Source organism: Parambassis ranga, chromosome 4, assembly GCF_900634625.1.
Source record: "Parambassis ranga chromosome 4, fParRan2.1, whole genome shotgun sequence".
Taxonomy (NCBI): Eukaryota; Metazoa; Chordata; class Actinopteri; family Ambassidae; genus Parambassis; species Parambassis ranga.
In genome coordinates, this window is record NC_041025.1 from 11,193,523 (window position 1) to 11,213,629 (window position 20,107).

The 20,107-nt window shown below is 42.0% G+C and overlaps 1 protein-coding gene across 2 annotated transcripts in view; it reads right to left on the minus strand.

The window, feature by feature from the left end:
* Nucleotides 1-537: 537 nt before the first annotated feature.
* The window catches only part of tle5 (TLE family member 5, transcriptional modulator), a 35,216-nt gene continuing 15,646 nt past the window's right edge, over nt 538-20,107 (minus strand). The window contains exons 2-7 of one of the 2 annotated variants that reach the window (XM_028404371.1): nt 17,829-17,917; nt 14,227-14,290; nt 10,800-10,844; nt 5,242-5,304; nt 4,447-4,521; nt 538-3,547 (exon numbers count right to left, since the gene is read on the minus strand). In XM_028404371.1, coding sequence (XP_028260172.1) covers nt 3,323-3,547; nt 4,447-4,521; nt 5,242-5,304; nt 10,800-10,844; nt 14,227-14,290; nt 17,829-17,917 — 561 coding nt within the window. In that variant the 3' untranslated portion in view covers nt 538-3,322. Of the gene's footprint in view, nt 3,551-4,446; nt 4,522-5,241; nt 5,305-10,799; nt 10,845-14,226; nt 14,291-17,828; nt 17,918-20,107 lie in introns of both variants that reach the window. The other variant, XM_028404370.1, reaches the window with a different exon arrangement.

Below are 20,107 nucleotides of genomic sequence, written 5' to 3' on the forward strand. Positions count from 1 at the left end.
CAGGTTGTGTAAGTTGACACTCATGTCTCCAGATAAACAGGAAACAAAGCCTGAGAGGCACAGGTGTAAGATATTAAACTAAAGTTAACAAGTAAAAACCTAACTGAGTTAAAACATGCAAAAGCAGCGCTGCTCACCCTATAATCTAACGCCTCCTGCTTGGACAATTACCCCAATAAATTTCTTCAAGAGCGCAGGTGTGTCTCTTAGAAACCACCCCAAAAATGCTGTTACAAGACACAGAAGGTAGTTTGTCAGATAACTAAAAAAAAGAAACAGTGAAGTTTGTTATGGTTTGATTGACTTTATTTGTAAGGCACCAGAAGTCCTTCCTTACTGCAGAACATTTCATATTATTTATAGTAAATGTTTTTTTTATAGTTTATTTTTTGTTTGTTTGTTTAAATGAAGCTATGATTTCAGACACAAAACATTTTTTGTCAAAGTACACACTTTTTTTTAGGTTTTATATTATACACAAAATAAGTATTTTAAAAAAAAAGAACTTTACAAAGCTCAAAACGCTTACAATGCTTCACGCTATGAGGGCAGAAAGTTTGGGATGCGAGATGACATAGAGGGGAAGTAGGTGTAAAGGGCAGGGGTGGGGAGTGGGGGGGGGGGGGGTGATAAAAGAGGTCAAAGGTCAATGTACTGCAGTTTCCCCCCTGGTGTCACATCAGTTTTGTAACAACAGCACAAGAATAATCCAGGACAGACAAGAGAAGATGCAGCCATATACACATATAAAGCTTTCTATGTATAACTGTATACAGAGGCCAGCGCCTCCAACTACTGAAACAAATACATAGAATTTTATTTGTTTGTTTGTAACGTCAGTTTTATGATTCTCCTTCTAGCTCATATTGATTAATATTTAAAGAAAACAAGTGCATTGATCACAGAAAGTTCGGATCAAACATCCATCTTTTACAAAAAACTGTCTCCACTAGAAAGAAATCAATCTCAGTCCCCCCACAGACATGCATTGATATGTGTGTGTGTGTGTGTGTGTGTGTCTTCACGCTCTGCATTTCACTACGACAAGTACAGTATGTAACTAGATACATACGGTTTGAGGCTAGATGGGAGGACGACGTGCTGCGAGCTTAATTCACAAGCAGATTAGCATGTTAGCTTCAGGTGTAGTTACAACAGCATTTTATCTGGTTCATCAACTGGATCTGTACAACTGTTTATACACACCGATGTATTTGTATTCACATACATACACAACAATGGGCATCAGTGATGGAGTCATACAGCCACTGCTGTCAGCTGTTTATCATCTGCGGGAGGTTTTAATTGTGAAGGTTCCTCATGTATTTTTATGTGTAAAACGTGAACCCTCCATTTTATGAGCATATGTCATAAGGTGACTTTCACAGTAAAATGTGCTTTATCATCATGCCAGAGACCAAATAAATGAGAGTGTTGCTACACTAAGGGAAGCAAAGGAAATATAAAAACTAACTTTACACACAGACTGTCTTCAGATCAAACAATCACACAAACATGCTGATCAGTGTTTGTGGTCTTACACTGCTAAGGTTAGATGTCTGATTATCGCTGGAGTCAGATATATGTAAAAAAAAAAAAATCCTGGAATTGTAAACTGTATCTGTTAAACTGCATCCCAGTTAATGTGGCTGTAACCTGCAAAAGGATCCAAGGTACCCAAACAAACACGGACATCTCACTATGAAGGTTGAGAAACCCTCAAATATTAACATGTGAGAAGCCATTTTGCTCAAAAATTACAGAGAAATGAGTCATGTGAAAAGATTTCAGGCAGCAAACCTCATTCTGTGTTTGGTCTTGGAGTTTTCCCAGTGTTAGTTCTAGACTGATATGTGACAAACCTGTATGTGCACGGTGAACCATCATCTGTACATTATTTAAATCTACAGGGAGCTTGTGTGTTCTTGGTTTTTATAGGAGAGAGAGAGAGCAGCTCTGTAAAACACCGAAGTGTGAAACAGAGCCTTTATAGACCAAAGCAGACTGTTTATGAAGACCTGGACCACAACAGTGACTGGAACTGACCGCATGCAGACATTAATGTCACCATTCTAGTGTCTGTATATTAAGTTTGTACACTCAAAAAAGGATAAATAAGCCATTTGCCTTGTGTGACACACAGCCTGTAATCATCGCCCTGTCCTTTCTTCTGCTTAAGCCTGAACCCGGTGCGGAGGATTCTTCAAAGACACACGCTGCCCTCTGCTGTCAAACACACAACATGCACACACTTTCCTCTATGTTGGCTCTAATATTAGTGCACATTAAAGATGAGAAAAGGTGGGAGGGAGGGTGTAGGGTGTTGCACATTGTGCTACGTCAGCTCAGTTTAACGAGGCCTTTCAGTTAAGGTGCCGGGTGGATTTATCCAACATTCCCCCCCTCCAGAGGGCTGTGGTTCAGTCAGGGGGTTTGCTATCTAGTCTGACAGCTCTCAGTGAGAAGATTGCTCTAAGAAGGTGCTTTTACTTTCTCTGTATAGATTTAGGATTACACACAAAATCTGGAGATGTCTTCTTATTACAATGATCCTGCTCTAGAGGCAGAGTATTTTGGACAAGATGTGAGTGAAGCTTTAGGGGCATTGTCAACTTAAAAATTCATCTAATCTGAAACAATTCACTGTTTAAAGTCAGTCCACTTCTAGCCTGCATGCAATCTGAAATGCCATGAAATATCAACACTGCTGATCTGCTGCGAGATCTTCATCTTGAGAGATTTAAGTGTGAAGGAATCCTGCGTTATGTCTGACAAGTTTTACAGCTTGCCAAAGAATCCCTGTGTTTAACAGTTCGTCTGTTTCAACACCTACAGAACGGTGCATTCAGTCTCAAAGATCAGTCCTGCCCAACAAGGACGTGCGCAGAACAGAGGCGAGAGGCTGGGGGAGAGTGGGAGGAGGAGAGAAAAAACTGAAACTAAACAGGGATAAGAAGTGAGAGACAGAGCAACAGGAAGGCAGGAAGGAAGTAACAGAAATAGAAAGATTAAAAAAAAACTGGAAAATCACATATCACTTAAAAATGAGACAGAGGAGGAGCAAGATACAAACAAGACCGTCTCATGAAAAGAAAAAAGCGGCTATAGAAGTGTGGTAAATATGAGATCAGGTGGCAGGTGCCAAAGTGCTCCCAATAAAGGGACTATTAGTGGTCTGAAGCTGGAGCTGTGGTGATGGGACTGAAGCCCATGTTAGGTAAGGTCAACAAGAGGGAAACCAGGAGAGAGGCTGAAGACCAAGGAGGCTAGGATCTGGGGATTCAGGTCTCTGGATATAGTCAGAGCTGAATAGGGACGCCGTCTAATCAGACTTGTCTCCGTCCTCCTCACGGTGGCTGTCGACGCCATCACGTGATGCTTTCTCCTCCTTGGCCAGCAGGGCTTGGGAGGCCAGCAGGGATGAGAGGGAGAAGAGACCAGAAGAGGTGGTGACAGCAGGGAGGGTCGGCTGGCTCAGGCCCAGCGGCAGGGGGGTCATGGGTAGGGCCAGGCCCTGGAGCTGAGACAGCTGGTGAGCCTGAAGCTGCTGCTGCATGGAAGACAACCAGACACAACTTAGTCACAGCAGGACAGATATGGCACACAAATCACTGCAAAACAGTGTAACACACAGACGCAGTATAAATCTGCAAGCTATGTTTAATATATAACCCCCGAGGCATGGTGCTAATAGTTTAGGAACAATAGGATTGATGGAACACACATATCATAGCTAAAACACACGCTCAGCTGCAGATGGAAAGTCTGCTGCACACATAACTTATTTATAATGTTCAATATATATAACCACAAGAAAACAAGGGGGAGACTGAGCACAGTCTTACAAAGGAAGGAAGGACTGGTCTGAAACAAACAACATACATTTTATTTTATTCAAGAGAATTAATTAATCCAAGTGTTTGAACTTTCATCACTCTCTATATATATTTCATGTTCACTATGATTCACATGAATCTCTGTAGTGAGGAAACTGGCCCCGGCCCTTAACGCAGGGTAACCTGTGCACCCCGGCATCCTCTGTATCTCAAGCAGCAGACACAAAGATAAAAGCAGCGCATCTCTGTGAATCATGCATCATGGTGATTGAGGGGCTAGGCTAGCTAAGACCAGACTCATAGCAACATGATGGAGTGGCTAGGCTAGGCTATACTTAACTTCTGGTGAAATGATGGAGTAGCTCAGCTAGCTAGCAGAGGGCGGAGTTTGATAAAGAGTAGCGGGCTAATGTGGCTGAAACAAAGGATTGGGGTTAGCTGGCTAAAGCACAGTCTTTTAACTGGCACCAAAGTTATTTTCCCCTCAAACAACAAACCCATAAAAAGGTGTCATTTAAGTAAAAAATAGAATTGATCATACAGATCAATATGTGCACTTTTCTAGCCATCATCAGACCCTTGGGCAGGGCTGGGGGCTGGAACATCATACCCTTATGATGGAGTTCATCTCTGGAGGGGTGACCTGCTTGGCCCTCTCTATGGCCGCCAGGACCTGCTGCTGGTGCTGAAGACGAGATGGTGGGTGAGGGAGGAAGGGGGGGGGCGAGAGGAGGAAAGTGAGAAAGACAATAAAAGCAGGACAGAAACAAGAGGGTGGAGAGTTTGGGGGGGAGAGAGGTGGAGAGGTTAGATCAATATCAATAGTCCCAGCAGAGACCCTACAACCCTCTCTGGTGATGCACCCCCCCCCCCCCTCCCTCTCTGGCCATTTAGCCATTCATCTGGTCATACACACACACACACATATATGCACACACACACAAACACACAAAACCTTTGTGCGACAGTGGTGAATGGATGGTTGGCTGGTGTGTCGTAATGGGTGGAGGTCAACCCCCTGGTGGGCAGATAAGAGCATGGCTTATCTGAATCACACAACCATTTATTACACTGACACACACACAGCACACACAAACAGACACATGTATAGAGGAAATGAGAAGCGGGATGGAAAAGAGGGAGGGAGGAAGGAGGGGGAGGGGGGCAGGCTGAATATGGCAGTGGCGAATCAAGGTGGGGGCAGGGTGAAAGTGAGGTGGAAAGGAAGACAGGAAGTGAGTGATGAAGAATGATGGAAAGAGGGAAGAGGGATGCCGAGCACAGGGTCACAGAGGTGGAGAGGTAATGAGGCGGGAATGAGGGTGATCTCATTCCAGGATGTAAAGAATAGTTCTGAGGGTCAGAGGGTTAGTGAGGTTTTTGTATTTCGTGTGTGTGCGCTTACCTCCTGAGACAGGTAGGGGAGGACTTGTGCACAAATCCCATTCAGTCTCTTCACTATCTCAGCCTGTAGAAGGAAAATGAATAAGATGACGGATAATGTTGCTATTGTTCTTTGTTTTGGTTACAGTCAACAAATCCTATGAAAATCAACGTGTCACCTGATCACTCAATATTTGTGTCTTCCCTAATGTGTCTGTATCATCCCTTAATAACTTTAACCTTTAAGAATGAACCATAAATGCATAATTTTTGTTCTAAAGCCTAAAAAAAAAACAACGACGAGTAAACAGTGCGGGTCTCTGCAGGTGACCACACAATTTGGTAGTGAGCAGTAAGTGTGTGTGATTCACAATAAAATACAGTGCAAAGGTTCATTACAATGACGCACTGTCATCCAGTGCAGCAGTGTTACTAGTGTCTTACTTACACCAACACACACACGCACACACAGTCTGCTCTGTCACCACACAGAAACCAATGTGAATCCAAGTTCTGCCTGGCTGTCATCAGTGCATGTAAACAGGTGGTTTCACTTAAGGTGCATAATTAGACCTCTTCTCTGTACTATGTGGATGTGTGCAAGCAGTGACTGAATGACAGCCTGTCTAACTATGTAACTCCCCCCACACCCTTTTCCACAGGTGGCAGTTTGAGCATGCGACAGTAGGACAAGCTCAGGTGCTAGATGCAGAAAACCAGTACAAAGTTAAACACAGTAATGTCAACATACTAATAGTTCTTAAGTATTAAAACAAGGTTGTGACTGATACAGTATTATATACTGGATATTGTTTTATTCTGGACAAAAAAAAAACTATATTATCCCACTAACACCTGTTTTTTTTTTTTTTACTTCAGCAGAAAAGGGTGCCACTGGCATTGACTCACTCATGGGTAAAATGACTCTGCGGGAGTCAGGTACTTCAGATCGGAATTGGCAGTAATGTAACAGTGTTGAAATGGTCATTTTAGCATTCTTTGTTGACTGTTAAAAAAATAATAGCAAAACACAGTAATAATAATATTAATACTAATAATGCATTGGTCTTATATTGCGCTTTTCTGCTCTGTTGGGCAGGCACTCAAAGCGCTTACATTGAGATGCATTATTCTTTCACACCACATTCACACAGTGGCAGTGGTAAGCTACAGATGTAGCCACAGCTCCCCTGGGGGAGACTGACGGAGACGTGGCTGCCAAGGTGCGCCTACGGCCTTTCCGACCACCGCCGATTCAAAAGTAAAGTGCCTTGCCCAAGGACACACAACAATGACTAGGGAGGAGCTGGGGTTCCGGTTATTGGACAACCCTGCTCTACCACTGAGCCACTGCTGGCCACGTAGAGTCATTGACCTGCATTCATGATGTCAGATGGGACATAAATAATAAACAACATAAAAGACACAAACAAACATTTGTGGACTAACTTTGGAGTTAAAATTGTATAAATTAAGTGGCCGTATATATTCATATTCCTTCTTAGAAGAAGTTGGCATCTTGGACCTTGAGAACATGGTCCCTACCACACACACAGTGTCCCTACACTACGTGTTTTGTTGACTATCAAAAATACAATATTTCAAGGAAATCTGCAATAGTGATTTTTATGATGATACAGGAAAACAAAATACTGAACATGATTCTAGCAGATTACCGTTGCAGCTTCCAGACTGCATTTTTTTGTTGACCATGAAAAACAGACTATCACCACTCATCCTTTAAACCCTCATTAAATGTAGATTGTCATTCAGCGATTCCAACCACCATCTCATCAGTATGGGAAACGTCTGCTATGACCTTCCCAAACTGGGGCAGCTATATCTCACCTCACACACATACATCAGACATATCAGAATCCCTTTATTCACTTCATTAATTAAGTTGCTAGTACTTAATACTCTTCTCAAAAATCTTGGACGCAATTACAGAGACACACACAAAAGTAACAATTACCGGTGCAAGCACACAAACACACACACACACACACTGTTCTCTTTCACGCCATGAACATTCTCTATCTTTCTCACATGCGGGTCTATTATCACATTTGGTTGGTAATCATCCAATCCGTCTGAGATATGCAAAGCAGCAGTAATTGTGTTAGAGTCTAATTCGTGGCGCGATGAGGAGAGAGGGGCCCTCCTAACAGTCATTAGGCATGCAGAGCACAGTTTCCCATCAAGCGCTTCACTCCTATCCGCTCATCATTACACGTACAATCTCCCTCACATCTCTAAAATGTCTCTCTAAAATGTCTCTGCGGGACTCACGCCATGCTAACTATGACTGTTCCTCTTTTTCAGTGCCCTTTATTCCGTCTGTCGTTTTTTTTCCCCGACCCAGCTTCTGTCTCTCCTTTTATCAGTGCTCTCTATCATCTTCTCCTCTGAATGCTGCTTTCTCTCTTGTGTCCTCACTTTACATTTTATTCTGCTTCTTTTTAGCAGTTCTCGAGTGCAATTGGAGCACTTATTCTCTAACAAAAAAAACCTACATACAATCCGAAATGGAGGCTGGACTAAAACATTAAGTATTTACTATAGACTGAATGTATGGATATATATTTTGATTTCAATTACTATAATCTATTGCATTTTTAAATTGTATCAACTCTGAGGAAGCAAGATGATTTAAAATGTGTTGCAAGGAAGTGTGAAAGACAGCCTAAACAAACGTGACATTGCACAGACTTCCTCAGTGTCCTGGTTTTGTCACTGCGTGAGTTGCAGAATTGCTTCCTGACAGAACTACACTGACTATAGATTTATTTTTCTCAAAAGATTCTAAATCAAAAAGTAGCAGCCAGCTCTGCCCTTCTGAGTTCCACAGCTGAATCTGAATCACAAATCTGACCATCAGGGGAGGGGAATTTAATCGAGTTCTTTATAATGCAAAAACCTGTAAGAGTACAGCCTAACTTTTGTGAAATAACATTTGCTGCTTTCTGACATTTTTTGCCATAGTTTGCCTCTTTTTTTCTTCTTTACTTTTTTAGTGTTGAAGCATTCAAAGACAATGGGTTTTCAATTGTTGACATTTTGCTACTGGGGACTACTCTCCCAGTAGTAACACATTCTATGCTCTAAAACAGCAGACTGAATGGTGCTGTACTTACTTCAACACTACATTAGGTAGTGGAAGCAACTCCAACTTAATCGCATATCAGAAAAAAGTGTCAGTAATAACAGCTCCACATGTACTCCACCACTTTTCCAGTATTTAGATTAAACCCAGAGTTCAGTGGAATCAGGAGCCACCAAAACAGTGACAACCCTGAGTTTCAGCATGTCTCAATAGACATCAATTATAAATCAATCACTAAACAAGAGTTACTTTAGGGGCACATGTCCCTAAACATGTGTTTGGTATGGCTTTTTTTGTTCATATTGTTCAATATGAACATGCTTTTTATAGCGAATGTGTCAAAGCGTCTACACGGTATAATTACAAAATGCACACAAGAGCACAGCTTCAGAAAAGGTCCCCACTAAACATACAAAGAGAACAGAACAACAGACTACAGACTAACAAAAGACCCAGCAACAGCATCATTCATTCCCAACATGTTTAATCCACAACTCCACCTCACTTCTCTCCTCACAGAGAGAGAGAGAGAGAGAGAGAGAGAGAGAGAGAGAGAGAGAGGGTGCGGATAGAGTGGAGAGGCATTTTTTGAATTGAGTAGGACAGAGTGATCAAGAGGGAGCAATTGAATGTGTAAGAGTGCAAGAGAGAAAGAAAGAGAGGGAAATGGAGACAGAGGTGGAGAGAGGAGGAGGGGGAGGAGCGGAGGAGGAGCAGCAGGAGAGAGGGGAGCTCTGCACAATAAGCCTAGACATGAATGCTCCTCGACACTCGTTTCCACACATCCCCTTCAATTTCAACTCTCTAATGGAACTAGCGACTTTCCGCACCCACTCACGTTGTGCACAAAGAAAGCATGCACACATACAGTCTCATATACCCACACACACAGAATAACAGGAGAACAAAAATAACGCTCATGAACATGTGTCAGTAAGACACACAAAGGAGAAAATACGGCCATATACACTGATTGAGGAGGCTAAGTACACACACACACACACACACAATAAAGCTTGTGCTGACAGGCTCAACCCACACACTGACATTTAAAAAAAGATGCATACAGCAAATACTAAATGACATGAGTAAATGTATATACACACAAAGAAAGGACACAAACACACACCACCACTTGTGCCTGTGAATTCATCCCTGTGTGATAAAACAAAAAAGATGTGATAAACTTCACACAGTGTGTGCGTGTGTGTGGGGATGATGCATCATGGTGCCCTTCTTCTGCCTCTAACCTCAGAGTTTGTGTGGGTGCATATATGTGAGTCTTTAAATCATGGAAGCTTCGACTTCTCTGTGCGTGTGTCCATTTGTCAAAGCACACACACTCCTCTTTCCAATATGGTTGTCAGAGCACGCCGTCAATCATAAGACAGGTTGCCCGTCTGTGTGCATGTGCGTGTGCGGACGGGCAGCGCCAGACAAGGTCACTGATAAGGGCTGGCCCTTTGGAGGCCCATCGCTCTCTCCCTCCTACAGACTGAGCATAAATTACTCCTCCAGCTTCAGCCACACAAACTGATATATGAACATCAGCCTCTCACCCCTCCCTGCCTTCTTTTTATTTCTGTTTCCTAACACCTTCCTGGCTCTAACTGCATCGTCTTCACTGAATCTGTACTATTAAGAAGGGAGAGGACTAATCAATCAATAAACAATAAACCACAATAAAAAGGCAATAATGTTACTCCTCAGAAATGTCATTTACAGGCTGAAATCAGACAACAATTCAAAGGTCTCTGACGAGATACTTTAGTGATTTTTGTGGTAGCAGGTGCACAGGAGTTGTGTCTGCATGAAGACAGCAGCAAGATATAAGGTGGTTTCTTCTGTTTTTTTCCCTCCCCTTGGAGGTTTTGAGAGGAAAATCGAATTTTAATTTGAATTCAAACTGGCACCTTCAAGGTTTTAATGGCTGTGACAAAGGCGACAAGACGACAGACTACAATACAATAAACTTGTCCTTGAAACTTTGTCCAATCAATGAGGATAAAATGAAGCCGTCTTCACTGCTGATGTGAAGAAAAAAGAAACAACTCTGTTTTCTAGATTAATGACAGATGATGACTTTATGACAAAGAGACAGTTTCCTGACACAACTGCAGACAGGTCAGCATGTTTTTGGGCATAGAAATGTGGAAAATGTAATTTTTATATATAATTTGTTTTATAGAATCTCTGCACTAGCGCACAAAAGGATACAGACAAAAGTCCTGTTTGCAGTAACTGCTACATCAACACCTCTAACGCACAGATGGTGGATTGAAGTGTTTATTTTTCTTCCCTAGCTTCATAAACACGCTGCCCCTCAGTTTCAGAGTCCATCCTGCCCGGCAAGCAGAAAAGGCGTCCCCCTGTGTTCAATTTTCTTTGCACAAGCAATGTCCTATGGCCATACAACAGTTTAAAATACTATGTGATAGGAATAGAAGAGTGATGCTTCAAAAGTGTAGACGTACCTGTTTGTGCATCTCAATATTGAGCCCGTAGGACATCTCATAGTACTGAAATGAGACAGAGAAAAAAACAAGCTATAACAACACAGGTATCAAACTGTTCCAGAAAATCTTCTGCACAGGACATCAATTTATTACCCTGACTAACTGTGTGACAAATCATGTTCGAAGTTAATGTGCATTTAGATTACACTCTAAAGGGAAATGGTATTTTTTCAGTCTTTAGCTTGTTTTCCAAAAGCTTCTTAAGCTAGAATGACCATACATCATACAAGCTGTGTACAGATGCAGAAAGTGAAACACACGCAAACAAGTTTTATACACGTTGTTTGTAAAGTGAAATATTTTTCATGTATTTTACATTACATTCTATTTATTTAAAAGGCTTTTTATAGCAGTGCTTGCTACAAACTGTAAATGTGGGGAACAATAATGAAGTTAAAATACAGAAAATCAAATCAAAGAATCAAAAGAAACAAAGCTGTCCTTCAACACGCTCTACCTTCTAATAATCATAACACATGTTTGACATATTAATGCCTCTCAAGATCCCGGATTTGGATTCAACAAACGTATTCTCTTTGACAAACATGCACACACACACAAAGTAAAGAGGAGGCACCTTTCTGCAAACAGATACTGAGACAGAAAAGAGAGAGGCAAGAAAGAGCCTCTGTTGTGTGTGTGTGTATTCAGTGTTAATGAGAGGGCCACCTTCTAGGCGTCAACCCTGTTAATCACCCACTCTGTCTGCAGGGGGACTGGCTCTGTCACTGGAAAACAAACAACACACAGATCTCTCTCTCTCTCTCACACACACACACACACACACACATTTATGTCACTCGTTTGCTCTCATGCGCGCACACACACACACTGTTGCTTTCTGTTCAACCTCACACTAACAGTATCTTGTATGTGAACGCACGTGCATGTGCGCAGTATTTTTCTCTGTAGCTGTGTGCCCACGCGGAAGCTCCCTAAAGTAATTACGGCGCTGGGGAAATGGAGGTGCTGCCGCTGGCTGGGGGAGTGGGGCAACCTGATATGCTATTAGAGGAGGAGGGGGGGAGGTCATTGTGGGGATACAAGACTGGGCCTGCCACTGATGGAGTGGAAGTGCGATTGAACGTGGGCGCGTGTATGTGCATGCTGTGTGTGTGCATGTGCATGGCTGGTTGTGTGTGCATTTAAGACAGAGTGAAGGTGTATATGGTTTCAGCAATATTGCTTTCATAGTTCAATTTTATGGCAACATTTTGAGGTAAGCTGGGAGATGGAAATAAATGAAGATAATTCACACGTTTGTCTGTCCTTAAACAGTTTAATTAAAACCTAATTTGAAGGTCTTTATGGTTACTACCTGATCTATACAGATCCAAGTTTTACACAGTCATCCAGGTCCAGGTCGGATCCTGTCATATTATTGCAAGTTTTGGGTCTGTTTATGCGTAGTAATAGAGTGCATCTAAAAAGGTCAACAAAAATGGCAGCTCATCAGCACTGCACACATTAGTAGCAGAGCCAGCAATTCTGTACCAAGCAGATGTCAGACCTGTATTAATTGGTGAGATGTCACTGTGACAGTATGTGGACTTTTAACTGTAGACACTGACACTGTTGTGTCCCTGGCTGTGCATGTGACATTAACTAAAGACATGTTACGAGGGGTTTTCATAGCTCTGACAATCTCTGTCCTCCATTACACAAGAGACTGTGCGATTGTCTTGCTTTCTTTTTTCCCTGCATTACACAACAGTGTTTGGTGCCTTTTATGTGTATAATCTAGTGCAAAACATTTAAACAGACAAACCGAGATAAACGTCCTTACATCAGACTTTTGATTGCTGTTTGCATATATGCAGCTTTATCTGGTTTCTTTCAGTGCTTTGATTTGGTACCACAAAGGAGTCAAGGGGAGGGACAGCATTGTTTTTAGAAAGAAAATAGACAAATGTGTCTAATAGTGCTAGAAAAAACAGCTGCAAGCTGTATTTCACTTCATATACTGTTAACAATAAAACCTTCCATATTCCTTTGATTGCTTGTGTTGATAACATCAAGGCTCGAGGCTATGAAACCTTCCTGATTATCAACGAAATCAGGCAGACTTAGGTCATTAGGGAGGCTGGGTTTCTGAAAACCATGGAAAAGTCCACTATTATCTGTAATCTGCACAATTAACAATAACCTCCACATGTGCATAGTGCAAAATACAGTAAATATGACTTCATGGATTTTTTTATTAGCTTTTGCATGATTGCATTTTTGTGTTGAAAAATGTGTGTAATATATACAGCTGCTGTAAGGCTGACAGTGCCTGACTGAAACTGTGTGTACTCATGCCTGCCTGAAAGACACACACAAGAAGTATGTGTGTGGAGGAGAGAGGTGGAAAGAGCAGTGCGGCGGCGCAGATTAGATGAGATTAAAGCCAGTCAGAGGATCAATTAGAGGCAAAACATCAGACGGCTACACGGCTACGGCCAGCAACAATGAGATTAGTCCCGAGGTGGAGCAGAGAGCAGGCATGTGTGTGCGGGTTTGATGTGTGTATATGTGTATGTGTGAAGAGAGGCAGAGGCAGAAGGGGGAAACCAAGGAAACGAATGGGGGTTGGGAAAGAGCAGTCGCACATACAGTAACTCCAGAAACAAAAAGGAAGTGAACAATGGAGGAATAATTCCAGATCTGTTTCAACTATGGCCTTACATTTAAGGCACTGTGATGCCATTGAACTAACCACGATAGATTTAGCCTTTTCTGAACAGATGTCTGCATCAGGAGGATGCGATTCTTTGTTTGTGCAAAAACTCTTATACATACCATCTGGACTAGAACATTTGTCAAAAGAAAATAGAAAATCTTAGCATTAAAGTCAGGTTCACAATAAGAAATTTATGGTCAGACATCCCAGTGTCATAATAATTTCAAAAAACAAAGATTGACAAACACATGTGAATGAACACTTCTTAGTATCCGATACCTCTTTCTCTGTCCATTCTGAAATGGTTCTGATGAGTGAACATTAAAACAGCCAGATGACAGATCAACCTTTGATCAGGGTTGATCATTTTTTGAAGGGGTCATCAATTCAAAATCAACATTACACCCGCCCCTATTATTTTTGCTGAATGTTTGTTACTGCATGATCTCAGCATTTATCTCAGTGAGTACTGTGTTTGTGAGTGCATAGAACAGACTGCCAAACCTTTAAAACTGTGGGCCAAGATGTTATAAACCAGAATCATCCTTTTAAGAACAGCCATTAAAACAACATGAGGGAGGGAGGCACAGTGAAAAAAGGCAACAAAAAACAAAAAAGGGTGTGAAAACTAAAGACCACCGAACATAATCTGTAAAAAAAGAACAATAGTAACAAAAGTAGCTGAGGACATTTTGTCAGACACACACACACAGCTTGACTCACCATGATATAATGACGCTGCATTTCTGACTTCTCGCTGGCCAACTTGTCACACTCGAGCTTCAAACTGGAGAGAGAGAGAGAGAGAGAGAGAGAGAGAGCCAAAGGAAGGAAGCACAGAGTCAGAACTTGTTATTCAGCTCGACAGTCTTCCTTCTAAAGTGCTGACACCAGGTGACTTCTGCCTCCTTCATCATCATTACCTCCAGTTTCACCAGCGGCTCTGTCATCACTTTCATCATCACTCCAACCTCCACCTTCATCATCATCAGCACCACCTCCGTTCTCATTATTTGTGCCACCATGATCATCTATATCATTATCGCCTCCTCCTCCACCTTTATCATCATCATTACCACCATCATCATCCTCACTTCTACTAGCTGCCTCTTCGACAGGAAGAGGTCAAAGTTGTTCTGAACTCCAGAGGCGAGCCCCAAAATGGCTGCTTTCTAAATCTGAGAAGAGACAGCCAAGTAAAAAGTCTAAAAATAGTGTTATCGTGTTGCCTGTGACCCAGTGGCTGTGACAGCCATTAGCTGTAATCATGTCAGCACTGATGTCACGCGAGGCGACAGGACAAAGGAGGATGTGTCAACAAGTCAACCTCATTGTCAAATAAAAATGGCAGAGGTAAAAAAAAAAAGAAGAAGCCCTTTTTGATTTTGATTGAAGCAGCCAGTTTCAACGTGCCAGTCTCAGAAGGCATGATCTGATGTGAGGACTGAGCACGACTCATAAAAATAGGCACAGACACACGGTGAGTGGGTTCAGATTTAGGATAAATCTGTAACCTGTTTGATGGTGTGTGTACATTTATGCTGGGATGTTCTTCTCAGCTGTCTGCAGGAATGACAGCTCGATTATAGCGAGCGCTGGCTGACTCTTCATCGCTGTCTTAACTGGCAGACTGAACACAGTGTTACACCCAGCCAATAATGTGAGCTTACTCATACGCAGTGTCGTGCTTCTTCTATAATTATTGCAGCAGCTGCAGTGCTGGAAGATTCAGTTTTTGGTTGAGTGTTCATCTTTGCTCTAACTTTAAGATTCAGTAATATTGAACATTATGGATATTTAAACAGCAGTTCCACAGTGAGCCCAGCTTGGGCCTATGTTCACTTTATCTATTTTATCTCACCACAGAACAACTGGAGACATGATTCACTATTTTAAGGTAGGAAACATCATTGAGTTCGCCTGTCAATCAATTCTTACAAGAGCGGAAAACAAAGAATCAAGAACCAATGAATCAAGAATCAAGAAGAATTCCTCAAAGTGAAGACAAGGAGTTTAACGTGGCTCATCTGCAGTAAGAGAAGGACCATCTTGTCACCTAATTTATAAACTACAACATAAAAACGCTGCACAAAGCACTCTGAAATATAATATCTTTGTTTTGTGTAACACGTAAACATCCCTCATGTCTCATCGAGTCTTTTGTAGTGCTCCCAACCACAGTCACTACACAGAACCTCTACCCAAATGCAAATAAAGTTAACAGCTTCATAGCAGCATTCCAGTTTGTTCTGACGCATGCACTGTGATCAATTACCATCACAGATGTCCTAGGAGAGGCTCTTACTACCTCAGAGACTGACCTAACTATGACCACATGTGCAATTATTCTGTTTTGAAATTATCCTCAATCATGGTAAATTAAAATTAAAAATGAGATTTTAAATCATGCTGAGCCTAATACACAAGGTGCTTTTAAAAAAAACACTTGGATGTAACCAATATAATGACTGGCTGCTAAAACACTCCCCCATGTCATATTGTTGCATACAAAAAATCTAATGTGCATACAGCGTGTAAAGGAAAAGTGAACCACTGAAAGGAGATTACCCACAGGTAGTCTCAGCCCCTAGTAGAAGATGTGAAACTGGCAAGCACTTGTTGCAGTGTGGATAAAGCTCAAATACATCACTGAGGTGTGTAGTGTCCTGGTGTAGACACACGTCTGTAAACTACATAGGTTAGAAGGCACATGGAGGATGGGGTGTATTCTATTGATGGGAGCTGATGGGCAATTTTATGCTGTTGCCTGTTCCTATGTACATAACAGCAGCCTCCACTTATCCAAAACACCCCCCCCCCCTTCCCACCTACTTAAAACCCTTCCTGCTATCCCTGTGTACATGCGTAGGCTATGTGGTGGGTTGCCATGACAACAGGCGTCCCCACTGCCATCCTACCTGGGATTGGCTCTGTGCCTGAAATGATTGGTGCTCAGCAGCCCCCGGGCCTGCACCGCTGTTCTCAAACGACACTTTGATGGAGTTTTATTGCCGATTCTTCCGTCTCTAAATCGCTCCTGCTGTCATCTTTATTTTGATTTATGTATTCCCTGATCTATTTATGCATGTGAGCGAGGGGAGGGGGAGAAGAGGTGGGGGAATGAGGGTGGCGTAGAGGGGTGCGTAAAGGAAGACAACGACAGCTACAATACTTGGTACTATACCCTGGGGAATGCCTGCAGTACATTTGCCTTTTAAAGTCTTCAGCAACAGACAAGCGCAGCGCATCAGTAGATTGCTACAAAGCCTTGTCTGTGTCTCCCCAAGCCCCCCACCACATCCCAGCCTCCCTCCTGAGTCAATAGGAACGGTATGCATGTTCTGTATGCTCAGACAAAAAAGGTATTCTTTCAACGGCGCCCTGACTCTCTGAAGGGGGTTAAATGGTGCTGCTCACCGTTGTGGGAATTACAAAAACCAAAGACAAGGAAGAAGACACAGGGGGTGTTATTGCAGCATCAGAATCCTCTGCAAACAAGAGCGAACAGACCAGAGCGGGGATTTTGCACGATATGTCGGGCTTTCATCTGCCTTTGCCTGTCTCTGTAACCGGCAGAGGCAAGCCTCTGGAAGGTTCTGGGAGTACAGGTACAGAGGAACAAACCAACCTCCTCAGGAAGGAAGGCAGGCTTCAAAGACTCCACTCTCACAAAGAGAGGATTTCTTGCTGAGATGCAGGCCCTGTGGCATCCCCCCTGCCCCCCTTTTTATTACGGCTACCAAACAGATCTGTGAAGGTTGGACGTTGAAAGTACCTCAGACTTCTAGAACAGTTGCTGTATTTAAGCACTAAAGGAAGATCAATAGCCGAGGGTAAACGAGATTGATTTAGGTATGAGTCAATGAAGAATGTTTCTTTAGTGTTCAGTGTGGTAAGAGATTCAGACAGACGTCTCAATCTGATCACACTACCCACAGCTACTGCACGTTCACTGTGTTTTTCTGCAAACATTTATTCCTAAATAATTTGTTGAAGGATTCCAGCAAACTAGGTAGTGCTTAGTTTAGTGAAGTGAGTATAGATTTGTAGCAGTGTTATTTTACTGTCTAGGTTCAGTGTTGGTGTTTATTAACAAGCTGTGACAAAACAGTGCTGGAAAAAACATACATCTACATTAAAACCCATTCCTGGGAATGGTGTGTTATTGCAGCCTCACTCCATTTAGTTGTTTAACATAGTATATACAGGTAATACAAACACAGCCTAGGGATATAACTCTTACAACACTATACTTATCAGGCTGTCGTTTGTAGCTGGTTCTCTTTGTCGTTTGTGTGATTTTGAATGTGTATTAGTGTTTGCACCTGTGGTACTGTGCTTGAAGAAACTGGAACTCATCCTTGATCCTGTCACAGGAGTCAGAGGTTGTGAATTTCAGCTGCTGCGATGAGGCCTGCCAAAGAGAAAAAAAATTACAGTCAAAACCAAGTGGAAAGAGAAAACGCAGCAAAGATGAGGTGGGGTGAAAGAGAGCAGAGTGGGAGAAATAATTAAAAACATGAACATGAAATCAAGCGGTTTTCAATTTGCCACAGTCCAACGAGTACAGCATTACTAAAGAATTTGTTGCCAACTATGTTTCCACATATGAGGGGCCAAATGTACGAAAGGCTGTGTAGAATCAAAGCTTAAAGTGTACAGAGTAACATGCACACACATTGTCACTGCCAAAATTTCAAATCCCTGCACATGCAGCGCTCTGTTATATACTCTATCACTGTGAAATTATACGCCTGCACACAAAGTCTAACGCACACACAGCCATAATTAGCCATAAATAGATTTCAACACACCCCTATTTAACCTTCTATAGACATAACCCAGACTCAATCTATCCTTGTTCTGGCACCAGGAGCATCTTTACAGTGCTGAGGCAACCTTAAGAGTTATTACCCAGAGCTATTACGAACAATAGCACATGCCGTGAGCAATAACAGCCTATTGATTTATGACACATGAGTGAGTCAAACTTATAATTCAGTGTGCGCTATTATTTCAGGATTCCTTATTGTTAGTCCAACATCAGTTTGGGTGACAACATGCAAACCTATCAGGCTGCTAGAATAAATCTTTCTTGTATGAATAATGACAGCAATACACTTTTATAAATATTATTACAGAGAACTTGGCTAGGACTGTTTTTACAGCTGCTGTATTCTTCAACACATCAATATAATAAATCATAATTATTTTGTCTGACATACAGATTACAGACAAAACTATACAATATTGGTTTTCACCTTTAAACCGTTCTCTTTGTGTATTCTGTTGCTGTACTCTTAATTGCATATTACATAAACAACATAGTTTGTAGAAATACAATAGCTTCATAAAAGCCTATGTAATGGAAAATCTAAGGTAAACAGTAGACCTACAAGAGAGCGAATCGTCTAAACTGACAGCATTACTATGACCTATTTTGGTTCTATGTAGTAGTATTAGTCGAGCAGTTAATTCTATATTCTAGCCTGCAATGCTGTAAATGAAAATAAAAAGAACTTCGGATAAAACTGTGCAAATGCCACCTACGCCATGTAAAATAGACATTGTCAGGGTTGTACAAAGCAAGCTACACCATCGTTCTTCACCTAGCCTGGGTGTTGCTATTAGCCCTTTTTGTGATTCTGCCCACACTACATTCCCCAGGCAGCAGTGCATGGACTGGTTGTGTGTTAGAGCACAGCAAGCATCAAACCCAAATAGGAACAAAATCTCATTATTTCTCAGCATGCTGTATAATGGGTCAGGTGGGGGAAGAAAAAAAAAAATCGACATTTTCCCACTACGACTGAGCAGGCATAAAAAAAACATCAGAAATCTGATTGCAGCACTTACGGGAAGCTAGCCCACTGCTGTTAGGAATGACCTGTCGCTTTGTAACCTGCACCCCACGACAAGTCGCTCTGCCTCATTTTAAACTACAAATAGGCTGCTTTACATTCACAGAACCGTGGCTACAGAATATGCTAAGCAACAGGATTGCTTCAGGCTGGAGAAACAGACCTGCTTACTTCAAAGGCTGAAATCTTTTTTTTGCTTTGCGGCTCAGTAGGCAGTACCTGGCTAACATGGTTATGGGTTGGGGATTAATTCTTACTAAAGCTTCCCAGGGTTAAACCATTGACACTTAAAGACCAGTAGAAATCAAGTTTATATCATGGCACATATAGAGAACTCAGAATCTGTTAAGTTGGAGAAAGTACAAACAGCTACAGCAAAAAAAAGAGTGCCATAAAACAGTGACAACTACGGCGTCCACATTAGACTTTCAAAATATCATGCAAAGTGCTAACATTATCATGCCACCACCACACACACAATCCAACCCCCAATCCACACAACCCAGAACGCCGCTTGGAGACAGAGGCTGCAATTGTAAAGCAGAATAACCTTTTCTATTATCTCTCCAGCCAGTATGGCATTGACCAAACTCAGCAAACAACAGCTCAGCTATATGGGTCTGTGCCACACAAAGCCTGTGTCAACACAAGGCTACAAGCAGCCATGCAACTCACATTGCACTATGTGTGTTTGCTTTTGTGTATGTGAATATGTGTCTATGTACAGGTTGCCCTCTGTGCCA